This window comes from Pelophylax lessonae (assembly GCF_965119305.1).
Source record: "Pelophylax lessonae genome assembly, chromosome: 1".
Classification (NCBI taxonomy): Eukaryota; Metazoa; Chordata; class Amphibia; order Anura; family Ranidae; genus Pelophylax; species Pelophylax lessonae.
The window spans coordinates 253,972,633-253,999,054 of NC_138768.1; the positions used below are offsets into that span (position 1 = coordinate 253,972,633).

The 26,422-nt window shown below is 46.0% G+C and overlaps 1 protein-coding gene across 7 annotated transcripts in view; it reads left to right on the top strand.

The window, feature by feature from the left end:
* Positions 1 to 26,422, top strand: part of LOC309562087 (E1A-binding protein p400-like) — a 512,144-nt gene that overhangs the window by 260,714 nt on the left and 225,008 nt on the right. For all 7 annotated transcript variants that reach the window (XM_082266206.1, XM_082266208.1, XM_082266207.1 and 4 more), the window contains 2 exons: positions 11,971 to 12,157; positions 12,451 to 12,617. In XM_082266206.1, the coding sequence (XP_082122332.1) occupies positions 11,971 to 12,157; positions 12,451 to 12,617 (354 nt within the window). The remainder of the gene's footprint in view (positions 1 to 11,970; positions 12,158 to 12,450; positions 12,618 to 26,422) is intronic.

Here is a 26,422-nt window from a genome sequence, read left to right on the forward strand (position 1 = left end):
TACCTACAGTCCTAGGTCCTGTACATTTTTGAGAGTCTCCACAGTGGAAGCACATGCACTCTAATGGATAGATAGGGGGGCAGGTGAGCCTGGAGGTAGCCCAACCCTCCCTAAAGGCACGGGGGGCACAATGGACGCCCAGCTCATAGCACAATAGCAGCAAAGGCACCCAGTGTGTCCATTCACCAGTATACATCAACAACAAACAAAATGGCCCTTGCCCCCACCTACAACTGGCCTTCATAGCAAAAATCACATGGAAGGGCAACCCATGTGAGACCAAATTAGAAAAAATTCCCAGCTCAATTCACCAACCAGTTTGCTTACCAACCGAAGCTCCAGTTGTTCTTGGTTGAGCTCTATGTTACCTGCTTGGCTATGGTTTAGTCTTGGGGAATTTTTTTCTGCTGTTCCCACCCCTCATGTTTAACACTGCTTTGGGACATCCCAATGGTTAAGAAGATCAGGAGCAGTGTCCATCATTGAATGATAGAGAAAATGGGATTTTTGACGGACACAGCACCCACCCCTCTGTGGAGTTGGATTTCTTCTGATACTGCTTGTAACAAAACAAGAGCCTATAGCTGAGAGTGGGAGAACACCCCCTGGGACTGCCCATAGGCATAGTCAAACTTTTTTTCTGCCTATTGTCCTACTCCTGTAGGGGCAGTATAACCCAAAGGTTAGGAATATCAGGAGCTGTGTCCGTCAGTGAACATCAGAGAAATGGAATTTACGGTAAGACAAAAATATAATTTTTTCAAGGATATCATACAGTGCTCTTTAGGAGAAATTGTAGCAAATCAATGTAAACACAATGCTTCTGCATAGTGATGTTGTGGTCTTTCTTCTTATTACAGAGTCTAGGAAAAAGCTGTTGCAGCAATAGATAACTGCTTTAGTTACAGTGTATCCTTCACTTTTTCCACATTTTGTTATGTTACAGCATTATTCCAAAATAGATTAAATTCATTATTTTCCTCAAAATTCTACAAACATTAACCCATAATGACAATGTGAAAGAAGTTTGTTTGAAATCTTTTCAAATTTATTAAAAATAAAAAATATAAGTATTCACAGCCTTTGCTCAGTACTTTGTTGAAGCACCTTTGGCACCAATTACAGCCTTAAGTCTTTTTGAGTTTGATGCTACAAGCTTGCCACACCTATTTTCAGGCAGTTTCTTCTATTCATCTTTGCAGGACCTTTTAAGCTCCATCAGGTTGGATGGGGAGCATGAGTGCACAGCCATTTTCAGATCTCTCCAAAGATGTTCAATCGGGTTCAAGTCTGGGCTCTGGCTGGGTCACTCAAGGACATTCACAGAGTTGTCGCATAGACACTCCTTTGTTATCTTGGGTGTGTTTAGGGTCGTAGTCCTGTTTAAAGATGAGCATTAGCCCCAATCTGAGGTCCAGAGCGCTCTGGAGCAGGTTTTCATCAAGGATGTCTCTGTACATTGCTGCATTCATCTTTCCCCGTGATCCTGACTAGTCTCCCAGTTCCTGCCGCTGAAAAACATCCCTACAGCATGATGCTGCAACCACCATGCTTTACTGTAGGAATGGTATTGGCCAGGTGATGAGCGGTGCCTGGTTTCCTCCAGACATGATGCTTACCATTCAGGCCAAAGAGTTCAATCTTTGTTTCATCAGACCAGAGAACTTTGTTTCTCATGGTCTGAGAGTCCACCTCCCCGTCTAAGGCCCTTCTCCCCCGGTCGCTCAGTTTGACTAGGCTGCCCGCTATAGGAAGTGTCATGGTGGTTCCAAACCTTTTCCATTTACGGATGATGAAGGCCACTGTGCTCATTGGGACCTTCAATGCTGCAGACATTTTTCTGTGCCTTTACACAGATCTGTGCCTCGATACAATCCTGTCTTGGAGGTCTGACATGCACTGTTAACTGTGGGATCCTATATAGACAGGTATTTGCCTTTCAGTCCTCCAGAAACCTCCTTTTCAAAATCTTAGGGAGGTTCCACTGCTTACGTTTATCCCAGAAGGTGCCTTGTGTTATGATCAGCTCTGCAATTTTTATTTTTTGCGCTATAAACAAAAAAAGAAAAATATTTTTTACTTTCTGCTATATAACATTCCCCAAAAAAATTTAAAAATCAAAATTTTTTAACATTAGAGGCCAATTTGTTTTCTCTACATATTTTTGGTAAAAAAAAAATTGCAGTAAGCGTATTTTGATTGGTTTGCGCAAAAATTATTGCGTCTACAAACTAGGGGAAAGATTCATGTAATTTTTATTGTTTTTTTTTTTTTTTTTTTTACTAGTAATGGCGGTGAGCTACGAATTTTTTTCCCTTGTATTGGACAGTGGTCACCGCAGATGCCAGCCTGTCCGGCTTGGGAGGTGTTCTCGGCAAGTTTTCTGCTCAGGGGATCTGGACACCTGAGTCCAGACTACCGATCATTGTCCTGGAACTCCGGGCGATCAGACTGTGTCTGGATCATTGGAGGGATCATCTTCATGGATGCCCAGTTTGCATGCATTCGGACGATGCCACGGCCGTGGCTTATGTCAATCACCAGGGGGGTACAAGAAGTGCCTTGGCGGCTCTGGAGGTAGCTGGCATTCTAAGGTGGGCAGAATGGTTCATTCCAGCCCTCTCCGCCATACACTTCCTGGGGTGGAGAATTGGTAGGTGGATTACCTCAGTCGGCAAGCGTTGGACCAAGGGGAGTGGTCCCTTCATCCAGAGGTGTTTCATCAGCTGTGTCTCAGGAGGGGCACCCCTGAGGTGGATCTGTTGGCGTCTCAGCTCAACAGTAAGGTGCAGAGGTTTGTGGCTCTGTTAAGGGATCCTCTGGCAGATGCCACAGACGCGCTGGTGGCCCTGTGGGGTTATTATCGTCTGATCTACGCCTTCCCTCCTCTCAAGGTTCTGCCCAGACTTCTCTCAGGATCGGGGCAGAAGGGATTCCGTTCATCCTAGTGGCACCTGACTGGCCTCGCTGGGCCTGGTATGCTGATGTAGTGCAGCTGGTCGCCAACGTTCCTTGGAAGCTTCCTCTCAGGGAGGATCTGCTGTCCCAACCGAAATTCTATCCTACTTTACAGTCGCTGGCTTTGATGGCTTGACTGTTGAACACCAGGTGCTAAAGGATAGAGGTTTGTCTGAGTCGATAATTCATACCTTGCTAAAAGCTGTGAAATCTACCTTTAGGAAGATCTACCATCGTACGTGGAAGACTTACATTGCGTGGTGTGAGTCTCTTGGGGGTTCATCCTCGCTCCTTCTCGGTGGCTCGTATCTTAACCTTCCTTCAACAAGGATTGAACAGAATTTGGCCTTGAGCATCATCAAGGGCCAGGTCTCGGCCTTGGCGGTCTTATTGTAATGACCGTTGGTCATACACTCCCTGGTGCATACCTTTCTTCAGGGTGTCCGACATTTTGTTCCTCCAGTGCGGGCTCTGTTGCCGCCTTGGGATCTTTTTTTTTCTTTTTTAAAGGTGATGTACATTCGCCTTGGGATCTTAATTTGGTGCATTCAGCTCTAGAGAAGTCTCTCTTTGAAAATATTTGGGAGATTCCCCTGCTTACGCTGTCCGAGAAGGTGGCCTTTTTGGTGGCTATCACTTCTGCACACTGTAACAGGAAGTCAGGTAAATCTGTGAGTGTTGTCACAGATCAGAGATACAATTCACCAATTACTATAGGGTGTCGGCTGCAGAAGCCAGAAGAAATGTCTAAAGACGCTGAACAGACTTCAGCTGTTCAGAATGAGGGAGTTAAGGCTTCTATAATTGTCCAAAGGAAGTCTGAGGATTGCTGCCTCCGGAAGCTGTCTCCTGAAGCCATGTGGGCTGGGAGAAGGAGGACAGTCAGACGTGTGCCTCCCGACAGGATGTGTGGGCCTGGGAGAGGTCCCCCCCAGTATCGCTGCTGCCAGTCGCAGGTTGAGTTACAGGAGCAGTATCTGCAAGCTACTCAGCATTGTAAGGTTCCTAATGATCGCCCTGGCTTACGCCATTCCTCTGGGGTTTTATGGTGGAGGTATGCAGTGGGCAGAAGCAGAGATTCCTGCAACGAAGTGCAAATGTTTGATGAACTTTGTCTGGTGCATGAGATTGCACAATCTATGTGTGCAGGAGAGAAGATCCTGAAAGAGAAAAAAAAAAAAATCATGCAAGAGAGAGAAAAACTACTAAGTTTTAAAGAGACAGTGGTCTTAAAAGTTTTGCTGGACTTTGAAATAATTTTTTGTGGAGTGACTAAATATGGGGCGATCAAAACGCCTGAAAGATGCATAGGTCGCTGAAATGAGAGACCGGTTTCTATGGATGGAGGGGATGCTACCGTCTGAACCAGCCCCATCCATGCCTGAACGGAATCGGCTAAAGAGAAAGGTTGTTGTCCCTAGGAACACTGGGACAAATGCAGATTTTCAGCGGAGCTTTGCAGCTCAACAACAGGCTCACCCAGAGAGCATGGCAGGCTGGAAACAGAGATGCCAGCAGCAAATGGAGGAAACCGAGCATGTGTGCAGGGCTGAGCTGGATGTCATGCAACGGAAAATGGAAGAAAAGGAACAACCCCTGGGGGTACAGTTACAGTGGGAAGAAACCACTGCTCTTCCTTTTTCCGAGTTGAAAAACCATAGAAACGCTATAATGGAGAAAGATACCATCCTCATGGAAAAGGAAATTGAAATTCAGACTTTGCAGAAGCAAAGTATGTGTGAAGTGTTGGAGTTGCGTAATCAGCTGGAATAAAGTCTTCAGTGTTTGGAAGCTACAAAAATAGACCTGCAGGGGGCGCAGGAACAGAATGTTGCTCTGAAAACGACATTGTCTCTCAGCGACAAAGAGAAAAGTGAAAGAGAGGCTAAATTACTGAGTACGGGGTATGAGCTCACTACTTTGAGCAATGTGGTAGATGAATTGCGTGCGGACTGTGAAAGTTGGAAAGGGGAAGCCCAACGTGTCCAGCAGCAGTTAAAGGAGAAAGAAGCCTATGTGGCAGAATTACATTCTTATTCCCAGATGCTAGCCAGTGAGGTGAAAGCTCTTATGCAGGGAAAAGGAGATTCGGAACACAAGAGGAAAAAAGTAGAGGCACAGCTGCAAGAATCGCAAGTCAAGGTGTCAGAAGGTGACCGAGTGTGTGCTAAGCTGTCAGAGAAGGCAAACCGACTGCAGGTTGAGCTGGACAATGTTACAAATCAGCTTTCTCAAGCAGACAGCAAATCTAGAAAAATTGCCAAGGATTTCTCTATCTTGGAATCTTAGCTGCAAGACACGCAGGAACTCTTACAGGAAGAGAGGTGTCAACGGTTGAGTTTTAGCACAAAGCTCAAACAAATGGAAGATGAGAAAAATGGCTTCCTGGAACAATTTAAAGAGGAGGAGGAAGCAAAGAAAAACCTATCGGAGCAAGTCGCAACATTGCAAGCTCAGATAGCGGAAATGAAAAAATGCATGGAAGAAAGCGTTTGTTCATTAGAGAGTGTTGAAGTTGTGCAAAAGAAACTGCAGAAAGACCTTGAAGTTGCTAATCAACGCTATGAGAAAAAAACAGCTGCTTATGACAAGCTTGAGAAGACCAAGACAAGACTTCAGCAGGAATTGGATGAACTGAGTGTGAATCTGGATCACCAGAATCAGATTGTGTCCAACCTGGAGAAGAAGCAAAAGAAGTTTGATCAGATGCTTGGTGAGGAGAAGACTGTGTCTGCAAAATATGCAGAAGAACGTGACTGTGCAAAAGCAGAGGCTCGGGAAAAAGAGAGCAAAGCCCTGTTCTTGGCTCGCTCCTTGCAGGAGGCTCTAGAGTCTAAGGCTGAACTAGAAAGAGTTAACAAACAGCTGTGTACAGAGATGGAAGATTTGGTCAGCTCCAAGGATGATGTTGAGAAAAACGTTCAGGAGCTAGAAAAGTCTAAGCGAGCCTTAGAACAGCAAGAAGAAGAGATGAAGACTCAGTTGGAAGAACTTGAAGAGGAATTACAGGTGACAAAGGATCTTTCCCAAAGACGGGATAGTGTGCCTGATGCAAGTTTTAAAAGGATCAGTGTTTTGGGGTCTGTCCTGAGTGAGCATCAGAAATGTGATGACATGTTGTTTGAATCACCCCTCTGGAATAAACAGTTCCTTCAAAAACTTCAAGCATTGGAAAATGTATCATTAGAACTTCAGCAAACAAAGGAGCTGGGTAAGAAATGTGATGATTTCTCAGTTCAAGCTGAAAACCTAGTGGAGAAAACTAAAGCGGAGAAAACTAAAGCAAGTGATATAAAGCTGGGAGAAAAAAGCAAACACCACCTAGTGGAGAAAACTAAGGCTATTGGTGAAAACGTGAAGCAAATGAATAAGTGCCTTTCAGGGAATATTTCCAAAATGGAACTGGTGAAAGATAAGTGGCAGAAGTTTGATCGTGATCTTGAGATACATTCCATGTGGAGTTCAGATAAAGAAAAGGAACCAGGTGACCTTGAGTGGTCAAATAGTTCAGCAGAAAGTGCATTGAAGAAACCTGTAATAGACTGTGTTGTTGCCTTTGACCCCTATGTTGGTGGAAGGAAAGTTGATGATGTTCTGGTTGGCTACTTCTGTGAAGAGTTTGGCAAGAAATATAAACTGGATATCAAATCAAATAGTAGGCCTTTATTGCGACTCGCTCAGGAGGGCGAAAAGTTTAAGAAGTGGATGAGTGCAAATGCTTCAGATCTGCCTCTGAATATGAATTGTTTGGTGAATGATATTGATGTCTCTGGAAAAAGGAACAGGGGTCACTTTGAAGAAATGTGTGACAGCCTGTTGTCGCAAATGGAAAATCCTCTGCACAGCATCTTAGAGCAAGCTAAGCTCAAGACACAAAGAGTCAATGATTGGGTACAGCTGTATGGAGAGGCAACTCCAGTCACAGAGAGACGTCAAGAGTCCCTACTTGGAACAAAGCTTAGTGAAGCAGAGGTTCTCAAAGTTTTGTGGAAAACCTTTATGGATTGCAGAGAGAGGCGGCTCAAGAATGTTGAAGACATTAAGACTAGCACAATTGAGTTGCCTATGGATCACGGTCCCCCATGGCGGATAGGACAAACTTGTATGCAGGACAAACTTGTGAAGGCGCTAAATGATGCCAAAAATGCAGTTGAGGAATATGTATATGAGAAATCTGTCAATGAAGATGACAGAAACAGTTTCATCCTGAAGCTTGAAAATACAGAGAATTGGCTATATGAAGATGGAGAGGATAAGCCAAAACAAGTGTATGTGGACAAGCTGACGGACTTGGAGAGAGAGCCACCCCTGCAGGCCTTTCAACAGAGGTTGGCAGTTGTAAATTCATGTCGGCATGGAGGACAATGGCTGATGGAGAGAGCCGAGCGGATTGCTCAGAAGGATGTATCTCTGGCAGCTGAAGCAGACAAATAATTGAATGGACTGAACATTACTTGGGAAGATACTGAGAGGCTTATCAGTGAGAGTCAAGAGCAATGCCAGACACATGCGTGTCTGGAAAACTGTGTCCCAACCCCAGGCTTGAGACAAGGGGGGGGGGGGGGATATGTAACAGGAAGTCAGGTAAATCTGTGAGTGTTGTCACAGATCGGAGATACAATTCACCAATTACTATAGGGTGTCGGCTGCAGAAGCCAGAAGAAATGTCTAAAGACGCTGAACAGACTTCAGCTGTTCAGAATGAGGGAGTTAAGGCTTCTATAATTGTCCAAAGGAAGTCTGAGGATTGCTGCCTCCGGAAGCTGTCTCCTGAAGCCATGTGGGCTGGGAGAAGGAGGACAGTGAGACGTGTACCTCCCGACAGGATGTGTGGGCCTGGCAGAAGACCCCCCGGAGTAATGTGTGCCAGGGAGGGTAACCAAGTGTGAAGACGTCTCAAAGGTGAGAAGACGAACAGTTTCTGTGTGAAAGAAATAAAGGACTGTTTTGCCCTGTGAAGATAAATGGACTATTGAGTGTCCGCTGTAGGACAAGAAAGCCCGCCTAACAGTAGGTTGGAGACAGACTCTTAGGCAGGTTCCAGAGTTAGAAGGTAGCCGCCCACAGAGGCAAGGATTTATTTTCTGTTTTATTTTATTTTGAATGTTTTTTTGCTGCATGCAGTCTGGTGAAGAAAACACCATTAATAAACCAAACTGTTGTTTGCAAGCACTTTTGGGCTATCTCTCTGGGAAAACGCACCCCCCAAGAGGTCATCTACGCCTACCACCGAGCTAATCCCTCACAACACATAGTGTTGGAACTGGCGGCGTTATCCTTTTGCTCACCTTATTTGGTGATTCACAAGGATAATTTGGTGCTTCGCCCCTGTCCGTCATTCCTTCCTAAGGTGGTCTCTGACTTTCATTTGAATGAAGACATTGTGTTGCCTTTTCTGTGTCCCAGGCATAAACATCTGAAGGAAAATGCCATGCAGGCCTTGGATGTGGTCCGGGCAATTAGGGTGTACCTGGCAGCTACAGAATCTTTCAGGAAGTCAGACTCTCTATTTGTGCTCACGGATGGACCTCGTAAAGGGTTGTCCGCTTCCTCTGCGACCATTTTGAAATGGATCAGACAGACGGTTTTTCAGGCCTACTCCATCAGGGGTCAGGTTCCTTCTTTCCCTGTAAAGGCGCACTCTACCAGGGTGCTTAGTGCCTTTTGAGCCTTCTGTCATCATCAGTGACACAGGTTTGCAAGGCGGCCACCTGGTCATCGGTGCCCACTTTTACAAAGTTTTATACAGTGGATGTGTTGGCATCTGCGGATGCTTCTATGGCTGCAAGGTTTTGCAGGCTGCTTTTAAGAGGACTTGATCCTCTTTGTGGATGTATTGTTTTTTTCAGGTTGGCTCCAGTTGTTTTGTTTGAACCCTTGTCGCCTAGTTGGCTACTGTTTAGGCTTGGGAATTTTTTTGCTTTTTCCCACCCCTCATGTTTGACACTGCTTTGGGATGTCCCAATGGTCAAGAATGACAGGAGCTGTGTCCGTCAATAAATGAAAGAGAAAATGGGATTTTTGACTTTTTCTCTGATGTTTATTGACGGACACAGCACCCACCTCTCTGTGGAGTTATAATTTTCCTGACACTGCTTATAACAAAACTGAGTGACTATAGCAGGAAGAGAGTATAGCCCCTGGGACTGCCCATGGGTGTAGATAGAAGTTTTTTCTGCCTAGTGTCCTACACCCGGTCAAGAATGACAGGATCTGTGTCCGTCAATGAACATCAGAGAAATGGATTTTACACTAGGTCAAAAATTCATTTTTTTTCTTAATTTGCCATTTTATTTTCTCCACGAAAGTAGAGTTACCTTTACCCTAAAGTATGTTTAGCCACGTTTGGGTGCATCAAGTGTTTTTCTGCCAAAACTCTGCTGCTGCTGGGTGCGCTGGCTGTGGGTTGTTTCATCTCTAAATGCCTCTCTAAACGCCCCTGCCTCTAAACTCCTCTAAATACCTACAGTATCTCACAAAAGTGAGTACATCCCTCCCATTTTTGTAAATATTTTATTCTATCTATTCATGTGACAACACTGAAGAAATGACACTTTGCTACAATGTAAAGTAGTGAGTGTACAGATTGTATAACAGTGTAAATTTGCTGTCCCCTCAAAATAACCTAACACACAGCCATTAATGTCTCAACCACTGGCAATAAAAGTGAGTACATCCCTAAGTGAAAACATCCAAATCGGGCCCAAAGTGTCTGTTTTTTGTGGCCACCATTTTTTTCCAGCATTGCCTTAACCCTCTTGGGCATGGAGTTCACCAGAGCTTCACATGTTGCCACTGGAGTCCTCTTCCACTCCTCCATGATATCACGGAACTGGTGGATGTTAGAGATCTTGGGCTCCTCCACCCCCTATTTGAGGATGCCCCACAGATGCTCAATAGGGTTTAGGTCATGCTTGGCCAGTCCATCACCTTTGCCCTCAGCTTCTTTAGCAAGGCAAACGTTGTCTTGGAGGTGTGTTTAGGGTAAGAACCATGTTGAAATACTGCCCTGCAACCCAGTCTCTGAATGGAGGGGATCATGCTCTGCTTCAGTATGTCACAGTACATGTTGGCATTCATTATTCCCTCAATGAACTGCAGCTGCCCAGTTTGGGCACCACTCATACAGCCCCAGACCATGACACTCCCACCACCATGCTTGACTGTAGGCAAGACACACTTGTCTTTGTACTCCTCACCTGGTTGCAGCCACACACGCTTGACACCATCTGAACCTAATAAGTTTATCTTGGTCTCATCAGACCACAGGACATGGTTCCAGTAATCTATGTCCTTAGTCTGCTTGTCTTCAGTAAACTGTTTGTGGGTTTTCTTGTGCATCATCTTTAGAAGAGGATTCCTACCACCGCCATCCAGACCAATTTGATGCAGTGTGCGATGTATGGTCTGAGCACTGACATGCTGACCCCCCACTCCTTCAACCTCTGCAGCAATGCTGGCAGCACTCATACGTCTATTTCCCAAAGACATTCTCTGGATATGGCGCTGAGCACGTGCACTAAACTTCTTTGGTCTACCATGGCGAGGCCTGTTCTGAGTGGAACCTGTTCTGTTAAACCGCTGTATGGTTTTGGCCACCGTGCTGCAGCTCAGTTTTTTAGGATCTTGGCAATCTTCTTTCAGCCTAGGCCATCTTTATGTAGAGCAACAATTCTTTTTTTAAGATCCCCAGAGAGTTCTTTGTCATGAGGTGCCATGTTGAACTTCCAGTGACTAGTATGAGAGAGTGAGAGCGATAACACTAAATTTAACGCACCTGCTCCCCATTCACACCTCAGACCTTGTAACACTAATGAGTCACATGACATTGGGGAGGGAAAATGGCTAACTGGGCCCAATTTGGACATTTTCACTTAACGGTGTAGTCACTTTTGTTGCCAGCGGTTTGGACATTAATGGCTGTGTGTTGAGTTATTTTGAGGGGACAGCCAATTTACACTGTTATACAAGCTGTGCACTCACTAATTTTCATTGTAGCAAAGTGTCATTTCTTCAGTGTTGTCACATGAAAAGATAAAACTAGATATTTACAAAAATGTGAGGGGTGTACTCACTTTTACGGTGAAATACCATATATATGAATGGACACATAGGGGGAGAGTTACTAAAACTGGAGCACTCAGAATCTAGTGCACCTGTGCAAGGTGCTCAATGAACGTCTAAATTCAGCTTGTTCAATTAAGCTATGACAGTAAAACCTGGAAGCTGATTGGTTTGTATGCAGAGTTGCACCAGATTTTGCACGCTTCAGTTTTAGTAAATCTCCTCCATGGGCTAACATGCAGGGGTGTTTAGAGTCAGGAAAGAAAAACACCAAATGTCCCTAGGAGCAGCATAAAAAACATCCTGTGTACATGAGGCTTAATATGTTAGGGTATACTACAAATACTTTAATGTGTGGAACCAAGACATTGCCAGAACGAAGAAAAAACACCCTGGCACTCAAAGAGATTTAGGGGAGGAAAAGGCTCGGGACTCATGTGGTTAAGAAATCCTTTTGCTTTATATGTACTATGACAGTTTTAAAGTGTCTATTACCAGCATTGAGAGTTGGGTTGGGTTCATATATGTGCAGCCGCAGGTTCTTGCCTGGGGTCCAGTGTGTGTCTGTTCACCGCTTCAGGTTAGATTCAGGTCCAAATTTTTTCATTTTCATGGAGTGCCGGTCACACTCGCCTGTCATGCGAATTGGGGGCTGGGAAACCCGCCTCCAATTCGCATATATGTGAACCCAGCCTAAGCGAAAGTTTGGACAGCCACTATGGGGGCCCTACATGTCAGTGTAGAGATTTTGAATATTTACAAATTCTGATTTGTGACTGGTTCTTTTTAATATTGCTATCATAGCAATCTTTCTGCAGTATGTACTGTCCTTTTATATATTGTTGTATTTATCTGTATTACAAATATATGTAGATGTATATTTCACTATATTTATGTTTTTGTTAGGGTATTTTTTTAAATTGAAATAATATTTTTTCCTCTGAACAGAACCCAGGATTCCTTAAAGGGTGGCCATTTTGTCAGTGTTCTCCATGTTTTAATGCAGCTGCAGAGGATTTGTAACCATCCAGATCTGGTGGATCTACGTCCTGGACATTCCTCTTATGCATGTGAAGCTCTGCAGTACAAAACTGCATCTTTAGTATTGCAGGCATTAGATTATGACCCATGGAAGGTAAGCAACACCCGCTCCTTATGTAAGCTGTATCTCTTCACTAAGTAATCTGAAGAAATAATATATTAAAGATCACTGGCAATCATGAGGGCAAATGTACAATAGCACCACTTTTAGGAGATTTGATGTTTACTCTAACTCTTTGGGCTTCACCTCCTGAAAATAAAATCATTTTTTATTTATCATCATTTTTAGCTTTTTTGTCTTGACACAGCACACTCATGGATTTTTTTTACTTACTTGATTGAACTTTAAAAACAAAAGAGTGATGATCCTTCTTTTTCATTAAGCAGGGCCCTGATCTGTCTCTGTTTAATCTGATTGGACTGGAGAATAAAATGACACGGTATGAAGCCCAGGTACTGCCAGTTCAGAAGGTGTCTCAGAGGCTAATGGAAGAGATTTACAGTAACCCAGACACTACTGCTAGACCCACTCCAGTGAAAATGAAACCAAACAGGTTGGTACTTTTTAACACTAAAATTTTGTCTGTGAAGGTTGTCATTTTTCCAGGTCATTCTATTGGTTATCCAAGCCACATGTTCAGTTCTAAAGAGTGTCAAGAAGATACCCCAAGATTTACGTATATATGAATACATTTCTATAACTCACTGGAAATTAAGAAGTGGTTTGGATAAACAGTTAAACATCTTCAGAATTATGGAACAAGTCCACCTGAATGTCACTAACTACTACTAGCTACCTAAGATTTTGCTCCCACAAAATGTTTTGAAACATTTTGAACTTAACTACTTCTGGACCGGAAGATTTTCCCCCTTAATGACCGGCCATATTTTGCAATTCGGCAATGCGTTACTTTAACGGACAATTGCGCGGTCGTGCAAAACTGTACCTAAATAAAATTGATGTCCTGTTTTTCCCACAAATAGAGCTTTCTTTTGGTGGTATTTTATCACCTGTGCGATTTTTATTTTTTACGCTATAAACAAAAAAAGCGACAATTCTGAAAAAAAACAAAAACAAAAAAAAAAAAACAATATTTTCTCTTACGTCCTCCGACAGTCGCCGCCTCTTCATATTCGTCACAATGGGGTTATTGACCTTTGCTCCGTAGGAGTAGCTAGGCAACAGAATATGTTAATATCAAAGCTTTTAGCATACCCCACCCCTAGGGGGTGGTCCCCTCAGTCAATACCCTCCTGCTTCCTGCATTCCTACCTCAGTTTCATTTGTCTAGCTCAGGAGTTAGCAGGCTTCCCTGTGCTGGGATTTCAGTCTCAGCCTCTATTCTCTTTTTTGATTTTATTTCAAGTATTTTCTCTTCTTTACTTAGCTGTTATTTTTCAGCATTAGTTTAGTTCTTCGGATGAAGATGATCATGCGGAGCTGGGTCTCGGGCTGGCCTCCCTGGGTACCCGGGGTTCAGGGCCAGTGGCTTCCCAACCTGCCATCGAGCGTTCAGCTCAGGTTTCCCTGGCATTTGTGAACGACCCATCCCTGTTCGCTGCAGGGATGCTGCGGTGAGGTGGCTACCTCACCGGACGCCATTTGCGGTTTCGCACCGCAGTTCCACTGCGTCCTGGCTGCGAGTCTCCCTGTCCCTAGTACAGCGGTTTGATCGCTTGTGCGGGTTCCCCACGCCATCCGGATGGTAAGTGTATTCTGTGTGGGGACCTGTCTGTTTTGGGTGTCAGTCTGGGACTGTGGGACCCTGCATGTCTGTGAAAAATCTTTGAGCTCCCTGTCAGTACTAGCTGCCTTTCTGTGGGCTGAAGAGGGGGGGGCTCTCCTGCTCTGCTCTGTGTAACAGGCTGAGAGTTCTGTGAGACATGCTGTATGCTATGTGTGACATGCTTGTGCAGTGTTTTTGGAGCATACTGTGCGGCGACCGCTGCTGTGGTCCACCATTTCTTTACAGCTAGCTATGGTGGCCGGTCCTGTGTGGACAGAGCAGCGTTTTTGGCGCCAAGCGCCGCCATTTTGGCGGCGATCGATCCGGCCTCATGTCAGCACTGTTTTCTGTATATGCCTATGGAGCCTCAGCCAGCGGCCATGTTTGTGTAGCCTTTACATAGGCTTCATAAGGGCGGTCAGTCTTGCATCACTTCCTTTTCCTCTGGGACAGCGATCGGTGCAGCAGCCTGTGTGATCCCTCCAGGTTTTACCTTCCCATATTCCTGTATTCCTTGCCTTGTATTCCTATCCCTGTGGGGGTCAGTGTATTTTGTGAGTGCGGTGGGCTACGATCGCCGCGACCTTAAAGGGGCAGTACTCCTTTTTTTCCTAAGTTACTGGGGCATGGATTCTCAGGAAAGCAAGTTTCCTCCCTCCTTGGTAGGGGGCCAAGGGGCTGCTGCTTCCCCCGAGGGGGCTGATCTGGCTACTATTGTGGCTAACCTTGCTGCTCAGGTGCAGATGCTGGTGGCTGATCGATCCACAAAAAGGCCCAGAGTGTCCATTTCCTCTGATTCAGAGGGCGATGGGGATGCTATGGCTGGAGTGCCCTTCTCAGGGTCCCGTTCATCTCTAGACCTTGCGGGGTCTGAAGGGGAGGCTGAGGTGGAAGGGGTTGATAATTCTCCCCCTGGCTCGTCTGAAGAGCTTGCACTCATGGATGAGTTGGTTGCTTCTATCAAGAAAACGCTGCATTTGGAGGATGAACCATGTCCTCCTGCTTTGATGTCCTCTTATGGGACGCAGAGAAAGCGCAAAACGTTGCAGGTTTTTCCTTGCTCTACGAAATTTCAGCGCGCTGTTGAGGAGCAATGGCGCAAAATAAAGAAGCCTTTTGCTGTGCCAAGTAGGTTCAAGCTGCGTTATCCTTTAACACCAGCTACTGATGGGCGTTGGTGTGTGCCGCCTCAGGTGGATCACGCGGTGGCGATTTTGAATAAATCAACTGCGATCCCTGCTGAGGATACCCCGGTTTTCCGGGACCCGACGGACAGGAGGTTGGAATCTCTGGCCCGTCATGCTTATACGGTTGCTGGCTCTATGCTGAAGCCTATTTTTGCTTCCATTATGGCAGCCCAGGCTATTGCGGATTGGACGCAGGTGCTCAGGCGCACCCTGGTGACTGACTCTGCTTCGCCGTCAACATTGGCTATGGTGGATCAGATTCATCAGGGTGTCATTTACTTGTGTGATGCGGACTTAGATATGGTCCCTTTGGCTGCGCGCCTGCAGAGTGTGGCGGTGTTGAACCGTCGCCTGATCTGGCTGAAATGTTGGTCTGTTGACCAATCTTCTCGCAAGACTTTGGCTAATTTGCCTTACGCGGGGTCTCGCCTTTTTGGCGAATCTTTGGATACTCTGATTAAGGGTGTTTCTGGGGGTAAGAGTACTCTTTTGCCCCTGACTCACAAGTCTAAGTTTGTTCGCGGTAAGAAGAATACTTCGTTTAGACCCTCTCAGGGGTCCTTTCGTGCCTTTCGGTCGCACTATAAGGGTAAGCCCTTCAAGGGACAAGGCTCCCAGAAAAAGCCGTGGGCAGGTAAGCAGAAGTCCGGCCAGTCCGGGTCCGCTGCCCATAACAATACGGCCTGAAGGGGCGCCCTCACCCAGTTCTGGGGTGGGGGGACGTTTGCTCGGTTTTCTTCAACCCTGGCTGGCCCGCGTTCGGGACAGGTGGTTTCAGGAAATCGTTCGATCTGGATACAAGATCGAGTTTCTCTCTCGGCCGGCGGGCAGATTTTTTCCCTCAAATCTTCAGCTGTCTCCGGAGCGCTTGCGGGATCTGCACCTGGCGGTGCGGGACCTGCGGGCTCAGGGAGTGGTGATTCCGGTGCCTCATCGGGACAGATTTCGGGGGTTCTATTCAAATCTGTTCACTGTGCCCAGAAAGGAGGGCAAGGTACGTCCGGTTCTGGACTTGAAAGCTCTGAACCGCTTTGTGTGGGTTCGCAAGTTCCGCATGGAATCCCTGCGCTCGGTGGTGGCTGCCCTGGTTACGGGGGAATTCATGGCCTCCATCGACTTGAAGGATGCGTACCTTCACATTCCCATTTTCGAGGGTCACCAGCAGTACCTTCGATTCGCCATTGCGGAGGATCACTACCAATTCGTGGCGTTACCCTTTGGTCTCTCTTCGGCTCCGCGGGTTTTCACCAAGGTGCTTGCGCCGGTTCTGGCTTTGTTGAGAGCCCAGGGCATTTCGGTCCTAGGGTATCTGGACGACATTCTGGTTCGGTCTGCGACCAGTCAGGGCCTGGTGAACGACCTGTCCATCACGATGCAGACTCTGCAGGAGTTCGGTTGGACGATAAATTTTCCAAAGTAGACGGTTCGTCTTCCCTACCTGGGAATGATCCTGGACTCTGTTCAGGCGAAGGTCTTCCTGCCGGAAGACAAGCTCCGGAAGCTTCAGGACGAAGTCGGGTCCCTCAGGGATGTTCAGTACTCGTCCCTCCGGACGTGCATGAGGTGTCTGGGGCTGATGGTCTCGGCTTTCGAGGCGATACCCTTTGCCCAATTTCACATGCGGGGTCTCCAAAGGCAGATTCTGACCAGGTGGGATGGATCTCCAGATTTCATTGAGTCATCGCGCCAGAAGGGACCTTCTGTGGTGGCTCCAGTCCCCGGCGGTGTCGGGGGGCAAGTCCTTTCGCCCTTGCTCGTGGACAGTGATCACCACGGATGCCAGCTTGTCGGGCTGCGGTGGTGTTCTGGGCGTTTTTTCTGCCCAGAAAACTTGGTCGGAGGAGGAGTCCTCCCTTCCGATCAACATTCTGGAATTGCGAGCAATAAATCTCTGCCTTCGGCGTTGGTCGGACAGGCTGCAGGGCCGTCCGGTTCGGGTGCAGACGGACAATGCCACAGGGGTGGCCTACATCAACCACCAGGAGTGCCCGAGCGGCTCGGGAAGTAGCCGACATTCTATCTTGGGCCGAGACGCACGTCCCGGCGATATCTGCTGTTCACATTCCGGGGGTGGAGAACTGGCAGGCGGATTATCTGAGCCACCAGACCCTGGACCAGGGAGAATGGTCCCTTTACCCGGATGTCTTTCTGATGTTGTGCGGGAAGTGGGGGTCCCCAGATGTGGACCTGTTCGCATCTCGTCTGAACAACAAGGTGGGAAGGTTCGTGGCAAGGACGTGCGATCCTCGGGCAGACGCCTCAGACGCGTTAGTGGCACCCTGGCATCAGTATCCTCTGATGTATGCCTTTCCACCGATTCAGCTACTGTCCAGGTTCCTTCGCAGGTTGGCCTCGGAACCGAAGACGGTGATTCTGGTGGCACCAGACTGGCCTCGCCGGTCTTGGTACGCAGACCTCGTGAATCTGGCGGTCGGCGCTCCGTGGCATCTGCCTCTTCGAGAAGATCTCCTGTCTCAAGGGCCGATATTCCATCCTGCTTTACAGTCGCTGGCTTTAACGGCCTGGCTGTTGAAACCCAGATCCTGAAGGATAGGGGTCTCTCCCCTGAGGTCATTCACACTTTGATCAAGGCTAGAAAGTCCTCTTCAGGGAAGGTTTACTACCGTACTTGGAAGGCCTATTTTGCTTGGTGTGAGTCCAGGGGGTATTCCCCTCGCTCATACTCGGTATCAAGGGTGTTGGCTTTTCTTCAAACGGGCGTGGACCAGCGTTTGGCGTTGGCCACGATTAAGGGTCAGATTTCTGCTCTGGCCGTGCTTTTTCAATGCCCTGTGGCGTCTAATTCTTTGGTTGGCACTTTTGTTCAAGGGGTGCGGCATCTGGTCCCTCCTAGGAGGGAGCCTTTGCCTCCATGGGACTTGAATCTTGTTCTGTCCGTGTTGCAACATGCTCCCTTTGAAAAAATCAGGGAGATCTCATTGTCTATGTTGTCCAAGAAGGTCGCCTTTTTGGTGGCAATCACCTCGGCTCGTAGAGTGTCGGAGCTGGCTGCTTTGTCCTGCAGATCTCCGTATTTGGTGGTTCACTTGGATAAGGTGGTCTTGCGACCTAACCCGTCTTTCCTTCCAAAAAGGATTTCGGAGTTTCACCTCAATGAGGACATTGTCTTGCCTTCGCTTTGCGCAAAGCCTAAACATCTGAAGGAAGTGGCTTTGCATTCCTTGGATGTTGTTCGGGCGATCAGGGTTTACCTGTCTTCGACTGAATCCTTTCGCAAGACGGATTCTCTATTTGTTCTTCCCGAGGGGCCTCGGAAGGGCATGGCGGCGTCGGCTTCTACCATCGCCAAATGGATCAGGCAGGTCATTGAACAGGCCTATGCTTTGAAGGGGAAAGTTCCCCCCATGCCTGTGAAGGCGCACTCTACAAGATCTCGGAGTACGTCTTGGGCCTGTCATCATCGGGCTTCTGTGGCTCAGGTGTGTAAGGCGGCGACTTGGTCGTCCGTTCACACCTTCTCCAAGTTCTACAAAGTGGATGTTCAGGCATCGGCAGATGCTTCCTTTGGCCACAAGGTTCTTTGTGCGGCTGTGCCTTAGGGTTCCTTGTTTTTTTCTTGGACCCTTGGCTGTTGGGATGTTTTTATCCCTAGGTTATTTGTTTTCCTGGGTTGTTGCTCCTGTTGAGCAAGTTTTTTTCATGTTGCCCAGTTGGTTTCCTTCCTTTGGTAAGGTTCCTTTCTCTGATGTGGTTGTTACGTTGCTTTAGGCGCGGCTGCTGTTTTCCCACCCCTCATGTCTACACTGCTTTGGGACGTCCCCATTGTGACGAATATGAAGAGGCGGCGACTGTCGGAGGACGTAAGAGAAAACGGAATTTTTGTAAAATCTTACCTGTAAAATTCCTTTCTCTGAGTCCTCCGACAGTCGCTGCCCCCGCCCCTCTTTTGGGGTTTGTTTATGTACTCTACTGCTATACTACTGAAACTGAGGTAGGAATGCAGGAAGCAGGAGGGTATTGACTGAGGGGACCACCCCCTAGGGGTGGGGTATGCTAAAAGCTTTGATATTAACATATTCTGTTGCCTAGCTACTCCTACGGAGCAAAGGTCAATAACCCCATTGTGACGAATATGAAGAGGCGGCGACTGTCGGAGGACTCAGAGAAAGGAATTTTACAGGTAAGATTTTACAAAAATTCAGTTTTTCACATTCTGCTACACAACATTCCAACAAAAAAAAAATAAAAAATTAAAAAATCAAAATTTTTAAACATTTTAGGCCAAGTTGTTTTCTGCTATGTATTTTTGGTAAAAAAAAAACCCCAATAAGCGTATTTTAATTGGTTTGCGCAAAAGTTATTGCGTCTACTAACTACGGGAAATATTTATGTCATTTTTATTGCTTTTTTTATTTTTTACTAGTAATGGCGGCGATCTGCGATTTTTTGCGGGACTGCGACATTGCGGCGGACAGATCGGACCCCTGACTGACATTTTTGACACTTTTGGGGGGACCAGTGACATTACTACAGCAATCAGTGCTTAAAAATATGCGCTGTTACTGTAATAATGACACTGGCAGGGAAGGGGTTAACAGTGTGGGTGATCAAGGGGTTAAATGTGTACCTAGGGGCGTTTTTCGAACTGTGGGGGGAGGCGTGGCTTATGGAATGACCATAGAGACCTGTGATCCTATATAGAAGGATCACAGGGGCTCTGTGATCATTCCAGGGAGAAGAACGGTCAGCTGTGTTTACAACAGCTGACCGTTCTCTCTCAACGATCGCGGGTGTCAGGCAGCAATCGGAGCCGCCTGCCCAGTGCATCAGCTTCCCTGCTGATGAGCAGGGGCGGGAGCGTGGCTCCCGCTGCGCGCACTCGCCCTCTAGCTGCAGGCGCACGACCGACGTACCCCTACATCGGTTTGCCTGGGAGAGCCACACTGCCGCTGTATAAAGGCGGTGTGTGGTCGGCAACCGGTTAAAGTGGTTCTAAACATTTTTTACCTTAATGCATTCCTGCAGAAATGTTGTTTAGGCTTCAGCATCCTCCCTCACCCCCTCCTCTTTTTCCTACCTGAGCCCACATTCAATCCAGCGCTTTGCACATGTTCAGCTCTTCTCTTCCCTCATTGGCTCCCAGTGCTGTCAGTCAAAGCTAATGACGAGGAATCGGAGGCTGAGTCATAGTGTCTTTGTCCATGGATGCAGCAGCAGGTGCTTGGGAGCAAGCATGCACGAGTGCCCCCATGGGAAGGGGCTTCTGGGGTCACTGGAGAGAGAGAGAGAGGAGGGGCCAGGAGCAGCGACTGGGGAACCGAGAAGAGGAAGTTTGCAGCCGCTCTGTGCATTTCCCTTGCACAGAGCAGGCAAGTATAGAGATGTTTGTTATTTAAAAAAAAATACCTTTTACAATCGCTTTAAAGCAGTATTAAACCCAAAACCAACAGTGTAATATATCCCAGCTTACCAATCATTAGATTTGCTGGTTTAATTAGTTTTCTTTTTTTTTAGGCTTTTTCCTCCTATTTTCACCTTTTTGTTTTTTTTTTTTGATCTGAAACAAATGTTTTTTGAGTAATGTGCATTAAAAGAAACACTGATAATACAAAGAAATACTGTAAGCTTGAGAATGAAATTCTGAGTACTTATAAGAAATTGGAATATAAGTAAGCATCATCATCCTGTGCAATTGTGAGATGAGTGAGATAATCCGTAAGGTCAACGACAAGCAAGCCCAGCAGCCATACATTATATCTAAGATGTGCATGTCGCCGAAGGCCTGAAGCCATCTGTCCCAAAACTTTGTTATACCTTTGCAGACAGCCTCTGTTGAAATATATTACCTTTTTGTAAGGTAGAGTGTCGTTAATGTCTGCGATCCAAGTTGCAAGGGTGGGAGGGGATGACTTAATCCATGTACGAGCTATAATTTTCCTAGCACTGAACAGAGATTCATGTAAAAAACTGACTGTGTATTTGTCTATGTCTTCATTGGGAATATCCCTAAGAGGCATATCTTGGGATCCATCGACACCAGAGAACCCATCTGGTCATGAAGAAACTGAACCACTTGAGCCCAGAAACCGCGGATGCGGGGGCAATGCCAGATAAGGTGTCCAAAAGTGCCAATGGATAGCAGACATCTGGGGCAGGTAGGATCACGGGAGGGGTCAAACCTGGCCATTCTATCAGGGGTAAGATATGCTCTATGAGTAATATACACTTGCGTAAGTCTATCTGAAAGTTTCAGTGATACCAATTTACAGATCTCCAGGGCATCACTCCACTTTGTATTGTCCAGCTCTCCAGTTTCCCCCATCCAGAAGGCCTCGACACTGTATGCCAGTTGGGACATTGCTGTATTATTTAACGTGTCATATATTATGGGGATACGTTTATGTGGGTCTTGCCTCCTAACCACCTCCAGAACATCAATGGAAGACAGTGTGGGGTAGTGATTGGCAAATTGTGAACGAAGTACATGCCTAACCTGAAGGTAACAGAAAAACATGTGGTTCGGGAGATTAAATTCCTTTTTAAGTTGATCAAACGTTTTGATAGTACCGTTTAACAATACGTGGGACAGCAGATATATTCTATTAGCTATCCATATCCCCGGGTCAGGGATCTGGAGAAGTTCCAGTAGGTGTCTATTATACCAAAGGGAAGTTATGGAATGCATCCCAGGACTGTCTGTTTTAGAGACTGCAAGGTCCCAAATCCTCCTATGGTGGGCTATAAGACTATTGCGATGTGAAGTTGCTGGGGAACCACCCACTCTACGCAATATGTCACAAAACGGGTGTGGGATCGATGCTTCTGTCAAGTGGCATACCAGCGACAAATATATAATTCAATTGTGTTTGTCAATGTGGTAAAAATGTGACAATTGGGCCGCAATGTAATAAGCCCCCAAATCTGGTACGGCCAGGCCGCCTAAGTTTGTAGGCTTCTGTGTGTGCCTCCAGGCTAGCTTATGCCTGCTCGCACCCCACATGAAGGTCTTTAGCAATCTATCTAAGATCATAAAATACCTGTAATGGATATAAGTGGGGGAGTGCCACAGCGTGTAGAGGATCTTGGGTAAAAGAATCATTTTAATTAGCCCCACTCTACCCATAACCCATAGGGGTAATTTCACCCAAGTTTGCGTTTTAGTTTTAATTAATTCTTATAATGGTTCAGTGTTAAGGGAGATATAGTCAGCTAGGTATCGCGATGCACCCCAAGATGCTTAAAGGTAGCAACTCTAGTCAATGATCGTGCAGCCTGTTCTGCCGAGGGGGGGGGGGGGACACGTCCAGAGGGAGAATCTGAGATTTGTCCAAATTTATTTTGAGACCTGAGAATTTACCAAAAATTTTTATAGTCTGTAGAGCTGTCAGCAGGGAAGGGCCAGAGTCTGCTAAATACAGAATCATGTCATTAGCATAAAGTCCTATTTTTTCCTTGAGACTTCCAGATCTCAGTCCGTGTATGCCAGGGTGACGACTTAAAGCTATCGCCAAGGGTTGTACAGCTATGAGAAGTCAAACCATCGGCTACCACCCTAGCCTGGTCGCCGGTAATATAGGATCGTTAGCCACGTAATAAAATTGGGTCCAAAGCCAAACCTCCAGAGGCACTGCCAAAGATATCGCCACTCTACCGAGTCAAATGCCATGGCAGCGTCTAGAGTCACAATTACCCTAGAACCTACCTGGTCATGAGAGGCCTGAATATTCATAAACAGTCATAAACTGTCGTCTCGTGTTAAAGGCCACGTTTTTGGTTGGCATAAAGCCTGTTTGGTCTAAATGTATGATTGACAAAACTATTTTATTGAGTCTTAAAGCTAGAATTTTGGCTAATATTGTAATGTCAGTTTGGAGCAATGATATGGGTCTGTAGGATTCAGCATAGTGAGGATCTTTCCCCAGTTTGGGTATTAACACTATCAGTGCTTCGCTCATGGCAGGACAGCCGCCTCAAACATAATGTTTCTACACCACCAACAGTATGGGCGCCAGAATACCGGAGAACTGAGCAAAGAATTCCATTGGCAACCCGTCGGAGCCCGGGGCCTTGGCCTTTGAACAATGTCGTCAACGGAGATAGGAGTTTCCAACATAGCTATCTGCTCAGGTGTCAATGTGGGAAAGTTGACAGAGTCCAATAATTGTGACAGTTCTTGAGGGGCAAAGTTCACTTTAGAGGTATATACTTCTCTATAAAAGGAAGCAAATTCGCTGGCAATAGCCGCTGGATCTGTGGGGTCTCCCGATAAGACCTGATAGAGTGTGATGACCACTGGGGGTCTGGTGCCTATTTTCACCTTTTAATCTGGCTAGTAACACACCTCCTTTATTAGGGTGCCCCCAGTCTGGAGGAAGCAGAGGGGCACAGCAGACAGTAGCATTGTCAGTCTGGGGGTAAAGGAGTGTTAGATGTACTAGTAGATTGAGCTATATTAACAAATTGAAGCTAGACTCCAACTGATACTGCAGTTACACAAGTAGTTCCAGCTGTTTTTTTCTTTTCTTTTGAGATAAAGGTTTTACATAAATTAAAGCTGATCATTGTCAGTCCCCCTGTCAATGGTAAATAGTTTGTCTCAACACTCTAAACTGCTACATTTGTAGGAAAGCATGTTCTGTTGAAAAAAAACAGTCTTAGCGCCGGTTCACACTACCGCGACGCTACTTCCCGGGGGGACCTCTGAGATCGCGGTGCGAGCAGCGCGCCGCGACCTCGGAGCGGCCGCCACGGACTTCATAACATTGAAGTCTATGGCGGTCGCCTCCTGGTCGCCCCAAAGAAGCTCCGGACCCTTTTTCTAAGTCGGAGCGACTTGTGTCGCTCCTATTAGAACGGGTCCGCAGCTTCCCTATTGGAGGTGACCTGCGGCGACCTGTGAGGCGACCAGGTCGCCTCACAGGTCGCCTTAGTGTGAACGGGGGCTTACTGGCAGGATTACAAAAGGAAGCCTAAAAAAGAAAACAAATGCAGCCATCATGTCTAAGAATCGGTAAGCTGCAATATAATAAATGTTTGCTTTTGGGTTTAATAACGCTTTAAAATGAAGTGTTCCTAAAAACTATCTAACAAGACTAAATTATGTGTATGCTTTTTGACCTGTTCGTAACTTTTTCAAAATACATTATTTAGTGGAGATGATGAAGTTTATATATGTCAGATGAAAGACAAATAGTTTGAGACAAAATAGGGTTTAAAAAATGAATGTGGACATTTTTGATAACACTGATTGTGCTAGAAGGATAAGAATAAAGCTTTCTTTAAAAGAAATCTGTTGCCATTGCATAATGCAGTAATTGCATTATATCATCAATAACAGCTGTAAAATAAACCAAACTTGTTTGCTTGCTTCTCTTATGATGTTTTTGTGCTATCTCCATGCACAGTGATGAGCTTATGAATAATCATTAGCTTTTTGTCTTCTGTAAGATGCAATCTCTCCTTTCCCTGTGGTGGCCCAAGGCTTGTTTTTCAGACAGAGCTTTAAGTGTTTCTTATAATCTTACTACTTTGTCCTCTTTGATTGAAGGTTGACAAATGATCTACAATAACTCTTGAGCAGCTTTTAAAACTCTTGCAGCAGTTTGATAGATGATAAAAGAGCTCCTGATAACAGCTGTCAGTTAAAAACAACATATCCTTCTTTTCCCCTTCAGACAGCATAAAAAAAAGCACTCTTTAAAGAACAACTATCACAAAAACGATCAAAGTTTGTTTTTTATGCTGTATTCATGGTCTGAATTAAATATATATAGCCTAAACGGTTTCCTTCTTTGAATAGTGATGATTACATTAACAGACTGGGGTTTCTTAATCTTTCTTTTTAATTTGAAATGGTACATTGTTTTTAAAAACAACAGTGAACTTTTAAATTAAAAGTGTTGCCTAAGAGTAGAGATGCTTACTGCTACTTTTATTACTACTAAAAGCCTCTCCTTTGCCTTTTTTGGTTTAGGTTTCCTTTCTTACTGGGGTATGGCTCCATGGCTAAGCCCTACCAAATCCCTCCTAATCAGTCCCGTGAGATTTCCTAAATTGCCCTGAGGTATTCCTAAACAGTTTGCTCACCTTTTACCAAAAAACTGCCTATGTAAGTAAGGGGCACTTGTAAATAAAAATAAACTGTGCTGCCTTGCTGCAGTTGTATAATGCCCTTGCTCTAGGTGTAGGTCATCTGTGTACCTCATGAAGCCATCACCATCACAGGCAGGGCCGCTGATAGAAATCGTGGGGGCCCATACAACCTCCTTGACGGGGCCCCCTTTAGCCCCATCCCTGCCCCCTCCCCAGACCCTGCCTTGAAACAAAGTGCAGGTTTTGTCGTCAAGTGATAATTTATCAAGCCACGCCATGCCATCCGTAGTAAATATGTGCAGAGCTTAGTACAATCACCACACCTTGCCATATTGCCATCCAAAGTAATTATGTTCAGTCAGTGTGCAGTGCAGTATAAAAACCGACAGTCAGCTGCCTCTGCTTGCTGCCGCCGCCTGCCTCACAGCCACTTGCTCTCTGTCTCGGGCCTAACTCAGTTCTGGCCTGCCTGCTTAATCACGATGTCGGAATTGGATTCAAATTCTTTCAAAGCAACCAACTCAGACGATGACAAATTAGGCCTCTGGGTGCAAGGACTATCACACATGGCAATGAGTTCTTTAAAGACAACCTGATAGTAGGCTTCAAGGAAGGGACCTCTGGATTGAGAGGGATAGAATGTAGAGAGTGGAAGGAAGGAGGTATGCATGACAGGTGGATCAAACCAAGCCTCAAGGGGTTGGCTGTCGATGTGGCCTTTCTCACAAAGATCCTGTAAGCATGCAGGATCTAGGGTATCATCAGGAGGATTCGCATCCGAAAGGGAGGTATTGTCTGGAAGCCCCATGGGCTGGGTGGCGATGTTGGTGGGCTGAATGTAATGCCGCTGTACAGTAAGATTCCGAATTAACCTATTAAGATCTTTGAAAATGTGGAACTTATTGGCCTTGAATGCTCAGCCTCGCTCCGAACGTGGGAGGACAAATTGTAGATTTTAATCCTACTATTATTCAAACAGCCACTTCCTTTGAGTCTATTCTCTCTTTCTTGTTCCTGCTCCCTTCGTTGGCGACCCCCACGTCTACCTCTTGTAGTTTTCTTTTTCCTTCGGATGGATAGGTGGGGGGGAAGTCCTAAAAAGGAACACTAGAATCAGGACCACTAGGGATGGAAAACAACTAGCCAGAGGTGGAGTGGAGGCCTGTAATGCCATAAAGACATCAACTGGCGCTAAAGGCAAATCACTTTGGAGCAGACCAAAGCGATTGGATGTGGAAAGGTGACACTCGGATTGGGTGGCTGTTATGGCTGCTATCCGGAGGGACCTTGTTCCTATGACTGTTTTTTACGTATTTTTACGTTATCAGCATTAACAGAGGAATTGTTTGGAACACAACTATTTTACTTTTCTAGATAAATTCTATCTGCAAA